Here is a 9,563-nt window from a genome sequence, read left to right on the forward strand (position 1 = left end):
CAGCGTCAATACTTAATTGGACATTTTCTCCTATACTTTTTAGCACATACCTATTTATTATTAGCATTATTCTTCCGACGTCTAATTTCTTTTTAACTATAGGAAATGCATTTTTCTAAGGTAGATAAACATTTGGGATTGACTGTATAGCCAATACATCCTTAAAGAAGATTTGAATGACAAATATTCGTAAATCAATTCGTTGCGTCACCTTCTTAGTTCGATTAAGAGTAGATCTGATAAAAATTCCCTGATCATCTCGTGTCAGGGAAAACTGAGTTTTATTTGCATGCATCAGATTTTCCAAAAGAGGCGATCTTCGCAGTATGCTTCGCAAACATGTCGACGGATACGCGTGTGTTTTCCTACCCGAAACGACGATGTTGAACGTCTTGCGATCAATCCGATTTTTAACGATTCGATCAGTCTACGGGAGCGAGTTCGAAACGATAGTCAGGCAGAACAGAAAGAGAAAATGAGTGGCCGCGTGTGTGCGTATGCTTGTGTGCGTGCGAGGGAGATGATAGATCGTCAACTTACGTTGTTGGCTAAATATGATTTTTATAGAAATGTATTTATATAGAAACTACATCGTTATATTGCATATAAAAGGAGAAATTTGCACGTTTAGCGTAATGAACGCAAACAGGATTTTGTTCACTGGTGATACATATTTTAATCGAACGCGCTTGGAGAACGGTGCGAATTATCTCTGTATCGTTTCCCACCTTCCCATCAACAAACCGTCAATAATGTTTCATTAGACGTAAAAAAAAATTAAAGTTTCGTAGAAGTGGAGCGTTCAATACTCTTTGCCTTATCATTAATCACAGCGCCGATCCGTCAAGTTTATTTGGTAACGAAAGTTAACACCAGCTAACGATCGTTTATAAAATAGTAGTTTTATTAAAAGCCACATGCGTATTTACATTATATTTGAAGTAACTTGACCAGCAAGTTACGATTGCACGTTCTGAGATTAATTTATACACGATACTTTTCCTAAGATAGATTCCGTGAATGAACATTTTAAATTCGCCTAATTAAATATTAAATATACATTATACCTTATATTAGATCACAGTCTTCGATTAAGTTTTACACTGTTTGCCGTTTTCTGCGTCGACTACTTTTTACATTCACATAATGAAACGCAACGGAAATTAGAATTGGAAGCATACTGTATCGTGCACAATTGATATTTTATACAGTAGAAAAAGTCTGACTGTTCGGAGGAACGTTGGAGGCTCGCGTGCTGGAAGATTCTAAAATGAAAACGGTGTGATCGTGTAAACAGGATGAACGAAAACTCTAAGTCTTTGGTCTACCAGAAGAAACTATTCAGGGGATCTGACGTTAATCCGCGTTAAAATCGTTCATGTCTTCTAGTGCAATCGTGTTGTGCCGTTCGGTGAACAACGTGTCCTGACTCAGGGCTGGAACTTGTCTAGAGAACTCGCTGGTCGCCCAGAGAAACAGATCCAACGTCTGTTCCGTGCACTCCGCTATGAATCTAACGAACGGCCGCACATCCCCGGTATTAGCTATTTGAAGATTCTCGTAATAAGTGTGTCGATGCTGCTTGTGAATAATAACTGGCGGATAACCAGCTTGCATTAAAATCATGTTCATGAGCAGGCGAGACGTTCTACCGTTGCCGTCGGAGAACGGATGTATATGCACCAATTTGTAATGCGCCAGTGCAGCATATCTGGAATAATACGATGTAGAGCTCATTCAGTGATTCTCGGTAATTTCGAGATTACGAGAGAACATTTACCTGACTGGGTGCATGCGAATAGCTCTCTCACTGTTCAGCCACAACGCGAATTCCTCCATTAGATAATGAATATCCCCGGGTCCCGGAGGTACATGCCCACCCACGTAAACCTGGGTACGTCGAAACTGACCACCCTGCACAGGATCCACGTGCCCTAAGACGCGCCTATGAATCTCCAGAATATCTTTAATAGAAATCGAGCCCACCCTGTTGACCAGAGTCGCGTTTATGTATTTCATCGCAGCGTCCAAGCCCAGAATCTCGTTGTGCTCGTCGATGCTTTTACCGGCAACAGCGGTACGCGTTTCGACGATCGCTCTGGTCTGAGCAAGATTCATCGTATTCCCTTCGATCCCGACCGTGTGATAAATATGCTGAAAGTAAGCCTCCTTCTTCGCACGTATCAACGCAGCATTGTTATCAGGTATCGCGGCTAAAGCATTGCGTTTCTCATCTATCCGCCGGAGCATCCTCCTATCCAATTCCTCGACGACTCGCGCAGTCCTCTGACTATTTATTAAAGCCCCTTCGTGATTCGGTTGATAGCTCAAAGCTCGCACGTAATACTCGTTCGCTTTGATAACATTGTTTTGCGTATGTTCCAAGAACTCCCCATAATGATTCAAAACATCCGGGTGCCTGGGCGCCAAAGCCACGGCATGTTGAAACAGTTTAATCGCTCTCTTTTGCTTCCCCGACAGTTTCATCTCTAAAGCTAAATGCAACGAAGTTAAAGCCTCGGCGATTGTCGCCGCGCTGTTCTTTATTTCCAGCTGATAATCCAGTTCGTTCCGTGGCAGTGCCACGTCCAGAGTCCCGTCGTCGTACACGTTTAACGTGCCCTCGGACGGTAGTGGAAAAAATACATGACGATAATTGTGATCTGTAAAACGATTGCCATACTTACAGTCCCTTCCTGAGTTTCGTAAACGATAATTACTCGGCTGATTAGACATTTACCAGGTAGTTCCTTCATTGAACCGCGGAGGTACTGAGACAGCCATGTGCCGATGACAGCTACCGAGATTCCCGACACGAAAACGAGAAACACGATTATGCGATTAGCCGTCATAGCGGCATTCGCTTCTCCTACAGCTCTTCTCTTCATGTCCACGAGTTCTCGGTCACCGAAGACGATACACTGTTCACGCAACGCCAGCATCTCGCTCTACCGATGCGTCCCTTCCGAGTAATGACGAGATGAAACATGTTCTCTGCGTTTTCCAACACGATGTTGGTTTAACCCTCGCTCCGATGGCTCCGACTGCCTGGACTTGGACTGGAGAAGTGGGAGAAGTGGAAAACTGGAAAATGCGCGTGAACGTGAACCTCGCCGAAATTTCATTCAATCGAGAGCTCGATAGAGCTCGAGGGCAACTGCTCGGCCACGTGGTCTTTTTCGATTGGTCTAGTTTTCCATCTCTCTCCAAAGGAATCTTAACCAACTGCCCGCGAATTTCTCTGTGTCAATCTTTCTTCAATAACAATAACGAATAATCTCTCGGGAAGTATTTTACCAATTATCAACGATGGAGAAAATGGAATCTTTGATGGAAATTGATTTGTACGAGTTGATCGGTGTAGAGCAATCAGCTTCGACTCAGGAAGTATGAAATCGTTTGTTCGTTAACAAGTTACGCTTTTAATGCAATGCATCTTCCTAATCTGTAAACTTACTTTAGATCAAAAAAGCATATCGCAAGAAGGCTCTTTCTTGCCATCCTGATAAGAATCCAAACAATCCGAGAGCAAATGAATTGTTTCACGAATTGTCACACGCGTTAGAAATCCTTACCGACACATCTGCTCGTGTAAGTACACACATAAACACTACAAACATTCATTAATTTGTCTCATTATTCATTGATAATATCATATTTCCACAAAACAAGGCAGCTTATGACAAAGTACTCAACGCTAGACTTCAAGCAAAATTGCGCATTAAAGAATTTGATGCGAAGCGTAGGAAGCTGAAAGAAGACTTGGAAGCAAGGGAGGATGCTTACAGGAGATCCACAACTGCAGATTTTAAGAGTGACAAAGAAAAATTACAAGTACGCTTTATGCTTCCTATGTTTATTATGTATCGCTTTGTTACATTGTATCGTTGTCTTGCAGGCTGAAATAGACAGGTTACAGAAAGAAGGATCGAAACAGTTGAAGGAAGAGATAGAGCTTATGCAAAAACATTTTCAAGATCAATTAAATACAAGCCTCAAAGAATCTGAAGTAGATAATGGTTCCTTTAAGATAAGAGTGAAATGGAAGACTGACAAGAATCAGTCAAACGATATATATAATTATGATACGTTACACAGGATATTTTCAAAGGTATAACATTCCTCAAATAATTTTAATAAGACAGATTTTTAATTATGTTCTGCTATAAAAATGTTTATTTGTAGTATGGTGATATAAATGCACTTATCGTGTCTCCCACTGGAAAGGGCAGTGCATTGGTTGAATATCAAAATAAAAGTGATGCAGTAAGTATTAATAGACTTATTACTAGAAATAACATATTTCTTATTATTATATGTTATATCCAGGAATTGGCTGTAAGTGTGGAAGTTGGTTTTGCACAGAACCCGCTTAAACTCCAAAAGTTATGGAGTACAGTAAAAGAATCTGCCACTTTTAAGATGGGAGCTTCTTACAGTGATAATAATATCCCGCGAAAAGAGGTACGTACATATTCTAGAATGTTATTTATTTACTGCTTAAAGTTAAGGTGTAAATATTGAGTACAAATATCAAATAGCAGGTAAATCAAAGAATGTCGGACAGCGAATTCGAACTTTCTGTACTACGCAATCTAAGAAAGGCCGAGGAACTGAAAAGATCGGGGCAGTTGCATACAACCGAAAACACTTGATTAAACATCGCCATTCAAGCTTCATTGTACATACGATCGACGATGCCACGAGGTGCCACTTGAATAACTTAATTGTGTATCTTTATAAATACAAATGCGGACTACAAAGAACTGAACTGTATTATTTATACCCTTATCGTCGGCCTATGAAATCAGTGAAGAGATCTTCGTTACGAAAAGTTTATTAGTTAATCATTAATTTCGTGAGCATTGAATTCAATTCAATAATGATAATATTCAGATTATAAATGAATCTGTTTTATAGGTGAGAGATCCAAACTCGACATCTTTTTAATCCTTTTGCTTTTTTTGTTTCTTGTCTTTTATTTCGTAGATAGGCGCTGGTTTAACGAACGGAATCTCGTTTTCGTACTTAGGTGGCATAAACTCTGCAAGGACCTTTGGTACCTTGATACCAGTTTCTGTCTGATGCACTTCCAAGACCGCGCATATGACACGAGTAATCGCACACATTGTTGCATTCAACATGTGTACGTAATCCGTGCTGGTATTCATCTTCTTCGTTTGGCCGTATCTGAAACGTGTCGATAATATTACGATACTATTATAGCGAGGATGACGATAATAAAATAAAACCCATACCTGACCAACAACCGTCTCGCTTGATAGTCTAAACAGTTGCTACACGAGACGAGTTCACGGAAAGCGCCCGATCCCGGAAACCATGCTTCCAAATCCAATTTCTTCGCAGCAGCGTTGTTCAATGCACCGGACACTATGTTCACTACACGGTAAGGAATTTCCAAAATTTTGTAAAATTCTTCCGCGTTCGTAATCATCTCCTCCATCATTTCCCAAGATTTGTTATCATACGGCGACGTTAAACAGAATTGTTCTATCTATCGATCAAACATATTTCAATTTATGTTACATCCGTTGCATTAAAGAAAATTAACAGCACAATTACTTTTTCGAATTGATGTACTCTAAAAATGCCTCTAGTATCGCGTCCATGGGATCCAGCCTCTTGCCTGAAGCATGTGGATAATCCTGCATATTTGATAGGTAAACTATTCTCAGAAATCCATTCGTTTCTGTGGAATGCAGCTATTGGTTGCTCAGAGGTAGCGATCAAATATTTCTCTTCAATACTTTTATCTTCACTGCCTTTACCAATTACCTGAACAAATAAGATGCCAATAGAAACCATTGTTCATCATGTACTTCTGTGGATGAATGATATACCTTGTATAATTCTTCGTCAAACTGAGACAGTTGTGCTACTTCCTGCATGACGTCCTTTCGCATAAAGAATGGTGTGTACAGTGGTTTGTAGTCCTTGGAATACAATCTCCTGAGAGCTAATTGTGTCAATGCTTGCTGGAGAAAAACAGCAGGTCCTGTCAAAAAGTAACCACGTCCTCCAGAAACATTAGCCCCACGTTCTCCATCCATCCCATCGATCATACATATTAAATCTACATGGGAATACTGTTTCCTTTGTGTACAATCCCCATACGTTCTCTCCACCTTCAATTATTATTTCTCATTATTGATCAATTATTCTTAAAAGTACATAAAAGAATTCTAGTTAAACATACTTTGTTCTCTTCTTCGTCATTGCTAATTGGTACAGATTCATGCAGTATATTACCAATTTCTCTAAGAGCCTGATTCCTCTCCGATTCGATCAAGATTAAATTCTTGTCATTCGTTTGAATAGCATCGTCAATGGAACTACGAATTGTCTTAATCTGCGGAACCGTGAACGGCTTCAGGATATCAGACGACAAGTTTTCCAAGTCCTCGAGAACATCCTTCGGAACGGCATCGTCGCCGTCTATTCCTTCTTTCTTTTTCATTCTCTCGCCGATCTGTTTGCTACACAAATTCTTCAGCTTGTTCAAATTGTCGGCTTTGTGTCGCAGTTGACGCCAAACTTTGTCTTTCTCTATTACTGTTTCTACTAAATTTACATCCTTGAAACGATTCCTCTGATTCTCTCGCATCTTTTCCGGGTCACATCCCTTGTCCTTTCGGAAAAGATCTAAATCCAGCACCATATTTGACACTGTCAGCGGAGGAGAGCGGTATCCCAATTTGTACTGAATTACACGTGGCTGCTGACTTATCGGTATACTATGCACCGCTATGCACTCTGTTTCGCTACTTGCTGTTGACCGATTACTGTTTCTATGTCATTAATTATCACCACATGGACATGTATTACAAGTCAATGATGTACGATCCTCAAAAGTTAAGTCGCAATATAAGAATGATGAAATTTTCTTTCTTATTACCCGCTTGTACGTGCATACGTGCTGCAGGAAATAAAATATACGTAACGTATCATTGAACGTATACTGTATAACGGGTGTTTAATTCAATGCTTCGTAGCATTGCATTATACACAAATAATAGGAACTTATACGATTCTACTGAGTATATATATATATAATATTATACGATTGAAATATTTTATTGGAAATATGACATAACATATACAGAGTTGAGTACAATGAGGAAAGATCTAGGGTTTTGACACGGTGTATAGACAGATGATGCGGGTGCGAGGATCGTAACGTAACTTGGCTACAATAATCCGTAATTTATTTTACGTGAATTAAAGAAGATAAAAGATGAGAGGAAGTAGAACCCGTAGCCGTAGTGTCATACGTCAAGGGACAACAGGGAGGACAGAGGAAAGGGCTTAAAAAGTAAGGACTGAAAGAGGATCACATTCGAGCCTCGAGATTTCGTAATACATCTTTAGTTTTTCATTAAAAGCACGTATGTGTACATGTTTTCTTGATCGTGCGCACGCGCAGCAGATTTAATTTCGTGAAAAAATTGAGGAACTTCGAATATACACACACTACAACATCTACTAGATATATCACGATATGCATTGATAGCGCTCGTAGCTTCTTCAATTAAAGACACGATTGATTGAAGATTGACTCGACGTAAGTTTAACATAATGAACGGGAGGTCAGGTACAGTGTTAGCAGATAATTGAATCGTGGATTCAAATAGTCAGGTTGGTGATAGTCAGCGGTATACTTTTCATGTACTATTTCAGCTCCATAACCTTTCACGCTTGTCAATTGATCGGGACTTGTTTTTCGTTCCTTTTACGAAATTGGAATCGTTCGATCGTTCCGTCATAAGAGTATCCATAAAACTCAACGAAAGCTCCTCTCCCTTTCTTGTACAACTATCAATTTTAGACAGTCTCTCCGCGAACATGTAGCTTTTATTTTACTGAATCTTATTGTCTCAAACTATCAAGGAATAAATGAATGAATGGTCGTAATTTTTATTTCAGATACGGTATAGTAGTAAGCATTTCGACAAAACATTGGGGCATAATTAATGTCGTTATATGTCGGCATATATTTTGATACATAAAAGCCCTACAACTAAAAGGCGTACAGCTCTACGCTAGACCGGTGAGTTCCAACACAAAATATTGCTTGGTAGTACGGCGGACACTCAAAGCCAACTAACCATGTCTGTACAAAGTGTTGCTCTGGCATCTCTCACGGCCACCTATACCGACTCGGAGGGCGAAGACGGGGTGGAAGACGACCTTCAGGAGAATTCGAACACTCCCCAGGGGGCCGCCCCGCATAATGCCCAAGTCGGTCAGCCCCAGGCTTTCACCAGTCCCAAATCTGGCACATCAGCCTCAAATAGTCCCGTTGTTGCTCCCAGCGTCGGTGGCAAGTCTAGTAACGATTTGTCGAACGCGCCCACCTTAGTAACAGATGCGATGGCATCTAAGGTGCAGAGATTGGTTTCATACTTTGATGATGCAGTGGTCTCCGATGACGAGGGAGTCATGCAGACGCCGGTCGATGGACAGCCTTTTGAAAACGGAAGGCCCTCCACGATTACGGAATGCTCTCCCCGTTGTCAAGGAGAACAGTTAGTTTCAGATGGCGAGGCGGATACCTATGGCGTTGTGATACCGCCCGAGCCACCGGGACAGTGTCCCGTCGACTTGCAGGAGAAAATAACAAAACTTTTTAGGAAAATGGAGAGCGGCGGTTTGGACATGAACAAAGTTATACAGCAGAGAAAAGATTTCAGGAATCCATCCATTTACGAAAAGTTAATTCAATTTTGTAGCATCAACGAACTGGGTACTAATTATCCTCCGGATAGATTCGATCCGTTCAAGTGGGGTAAAGATTCCTATTACGACGAACTCGCTAAAGTTCAGAAGGCCGAGATGGACAAGCTCGAAAAAGCTAGAAAGGAGAAGACGAAGATCGAGATCGTTTCTGGCACGGCCAAACGGCCCAGTAGTTCTAACATCACGGAAGACGATGCCAAGAAGAGGAAAAGTAAATGGGATCAAGTCGCAACGGGAACCACTGCCTCGGTAAAACCAACCGTTCTGTTATCTCAACCGACTCTTACGACTTTAACGTCGTCCGCGACGGGCACCAAAGCGACGGTAATATCTGCCTTTGGATCTTTACCAAAGAAAAGACTGTAACATATCTTGTAAATCACTTGTAAATATCTCGCATCTTTGTGGAAGAAGTAAAACACACCTCACTCCTTATTTAAAATTGTACAATATATATATGTATAAAGAAGAAATAACAGCGAATTTCGTACAGAATAGCATGTACGTAAGCTCGTGAGAGTACACGCGACCGTACGTTCATTTATATGGCCATGCGACGCCTGTAAAACCGATCATTGGTTTTGTTGAATTTAGTGTCTCGATTGTATCATTAGCGCAGTCATTGTCTGCTAAATCGAGAAGAATGCATTCGAAATCAATGGTTTTCAACGAATGAAAGAGAGGAGTAGGAAATTATAGGAATTACAAATTTGATCGACCATCGATTTCATTCATTATTCCTTTTTATGTAAAATATACATTTTCGATACATTTTCATTTTGCTGTTCTTTTAGTTACGTTTCTCT

General features: G+C 40.5%; 4 protein-coding genes across 10 annotated transcripts; 2 read left to right on the forward strand and 2 right to left on the reverse strand.

Annotated features, from left to right (window-relative positions):
- Positions 1 to 881: 881 nt before the first annotated feature.
- Positions 882 to 3,072, reverse strand: Fic (FIC domain protein adenylyltransferase). The gene is made up of 3 exons (XM_018027639.2): positions 2,741 to 3,072; positions 1,781 to 2,663; positions 882 to 1,711 (listed from the first exon to the last, which is right to left on the reverse strand). Exons 1-3 carry the CDS (start codon positions 2,940 to 2,942, stop codon positions 1,357 to 1,359), a joined length of 1,440 nt encoding a protein of 479 aa, XP_017883128.1. The 5' UTR covers positions 2,943 to 3,072; the 3' UTR covers positions 882 to 1,356.
- A 99-nt stretch (positions 3,073 to 3,171) lies between these two features.
- Positions 3,172 to 4,766, forward strand: LOC108626777 (dnaJ homolog subfamily C member 17). 4 transcript variants are annotated; one of them, XM_018027644.2, is made up of 7 exons: positions 3,180 to 3,387; positions 3,463 to 3,591; positions 3,673 to 3,834; positions 3,899 to 4,111; positions 4,186 to 4,266; positions 4,330 to 4,464; positions 4,545 to 4,766. In XM_018027644.2, exons 1-7 carry the CDS (start codon positions 3,310 to 3,312, stop codon positions 4,653 to 4,655), a joined length of 909 nt encoding a protein of 302 aa, XP_017883133.1. In that variant the 5' UTR covers positions 3,180 to 3,309; the 3' UTR covers positions 4,656 to 4,766. The 4 variants fall into 4 exon arrangements, with proteins under 4 accessions (XP_017883131.1, XP_017883129.1, XP_017883133.1 ...); XM_018027643.2 differs by having other exon boundaries at positions 3,184 to 3,387; positions 4,542 to 4,766; XM_018027642.2 differs by having other exon boundaries at positions 3,172 to 3,387; positions 4,186 to 4,464.
- On the reverse strand, positions 4,474 to 6,679 carry SerRS (Seryl-tRNA synthetase). Its single transcript, XM_018027638.2, has 5 exons — positions 6,218 to 6,679; positions 5,862 to 6,146; positions 5,584 to 5,796; positions 5,259 to 5,515; positions 4,474 to 5,190 (listed from the first exon to the last, which is right to left on the reverse strand). The coding sequence occupies exons 1-5, from the start codon at positions 6,677 to 6,679 to the stop codon at positions 4,947 to 4,949; spliced, it is 1,461 nt and encodes a 486-aa protein (XP_017883127.1). The 3' UTR covers positions 4,474 to 4,946.
- Positions 6,680 to 6,854: 175 nt separating this feature from the next.
- On the forward strand, positions 6,855 to 9,469 carry LOC108626708 (SAP30-binding protein). Of its 4 annotated transcripts, XR_001916698.2 has the most exons (3): positions 7,400 to 7,656; positions 7,945 to 8,068; positions 8,142 to 8,233. XR_001916698.2 is itself a non-coding variant. In XM_018027528.2 (2 exons), exon 2 carries the CDS (start codon positions 8,128 to 8,130, stop codon positions 9,121 to 9,123), a length of 996 nt encoding a protein of 331 aa, XP_017883017.1. In that variant the 5' UTR covers positions 6,855 to 7,333; positions 7,945 to 8,127; the 3' UTR covers positions 9,124 to 9,469. The 4 variants fall into 4 exon arrangements, 3 of the variants coding, with proteins under 3 accessions (XP_017883017.1, XP_026670836.1, XP_026670837.1); XM_018027528.2 differs by lacking the exon at positions 7,400 to 7,656 and adding an exon at positions 6,855 to 7,333 and having other exon boundaries at positions 7,945 to 9,469; XM_026815035.1 differs by having other exon boundaries at positions 7,423 to 7,656; positions 7,945 to 9,469.
- The last annotated feature ends 94 nt before the right edge of the window (positions 9,470 to 9,563 follow it).

Source organism: Ceratina calcarata, unplaced genomic scaffold, assembly GCF_001652005.2.
Source record: "Ceratina calcarata isolate Rehan_Ccalc_2016 unplaced genomic scaffold, ASM165200v1 scaffold428.2, whole genome shotgun sequence".
Taxonomy (NCBI): domain Eukaryota; kingdom Metazoa; phylum Arthropoda; class Insecta; order Hymenoptera; family Apidae; genus Ceratina; species Ceratina calcarata.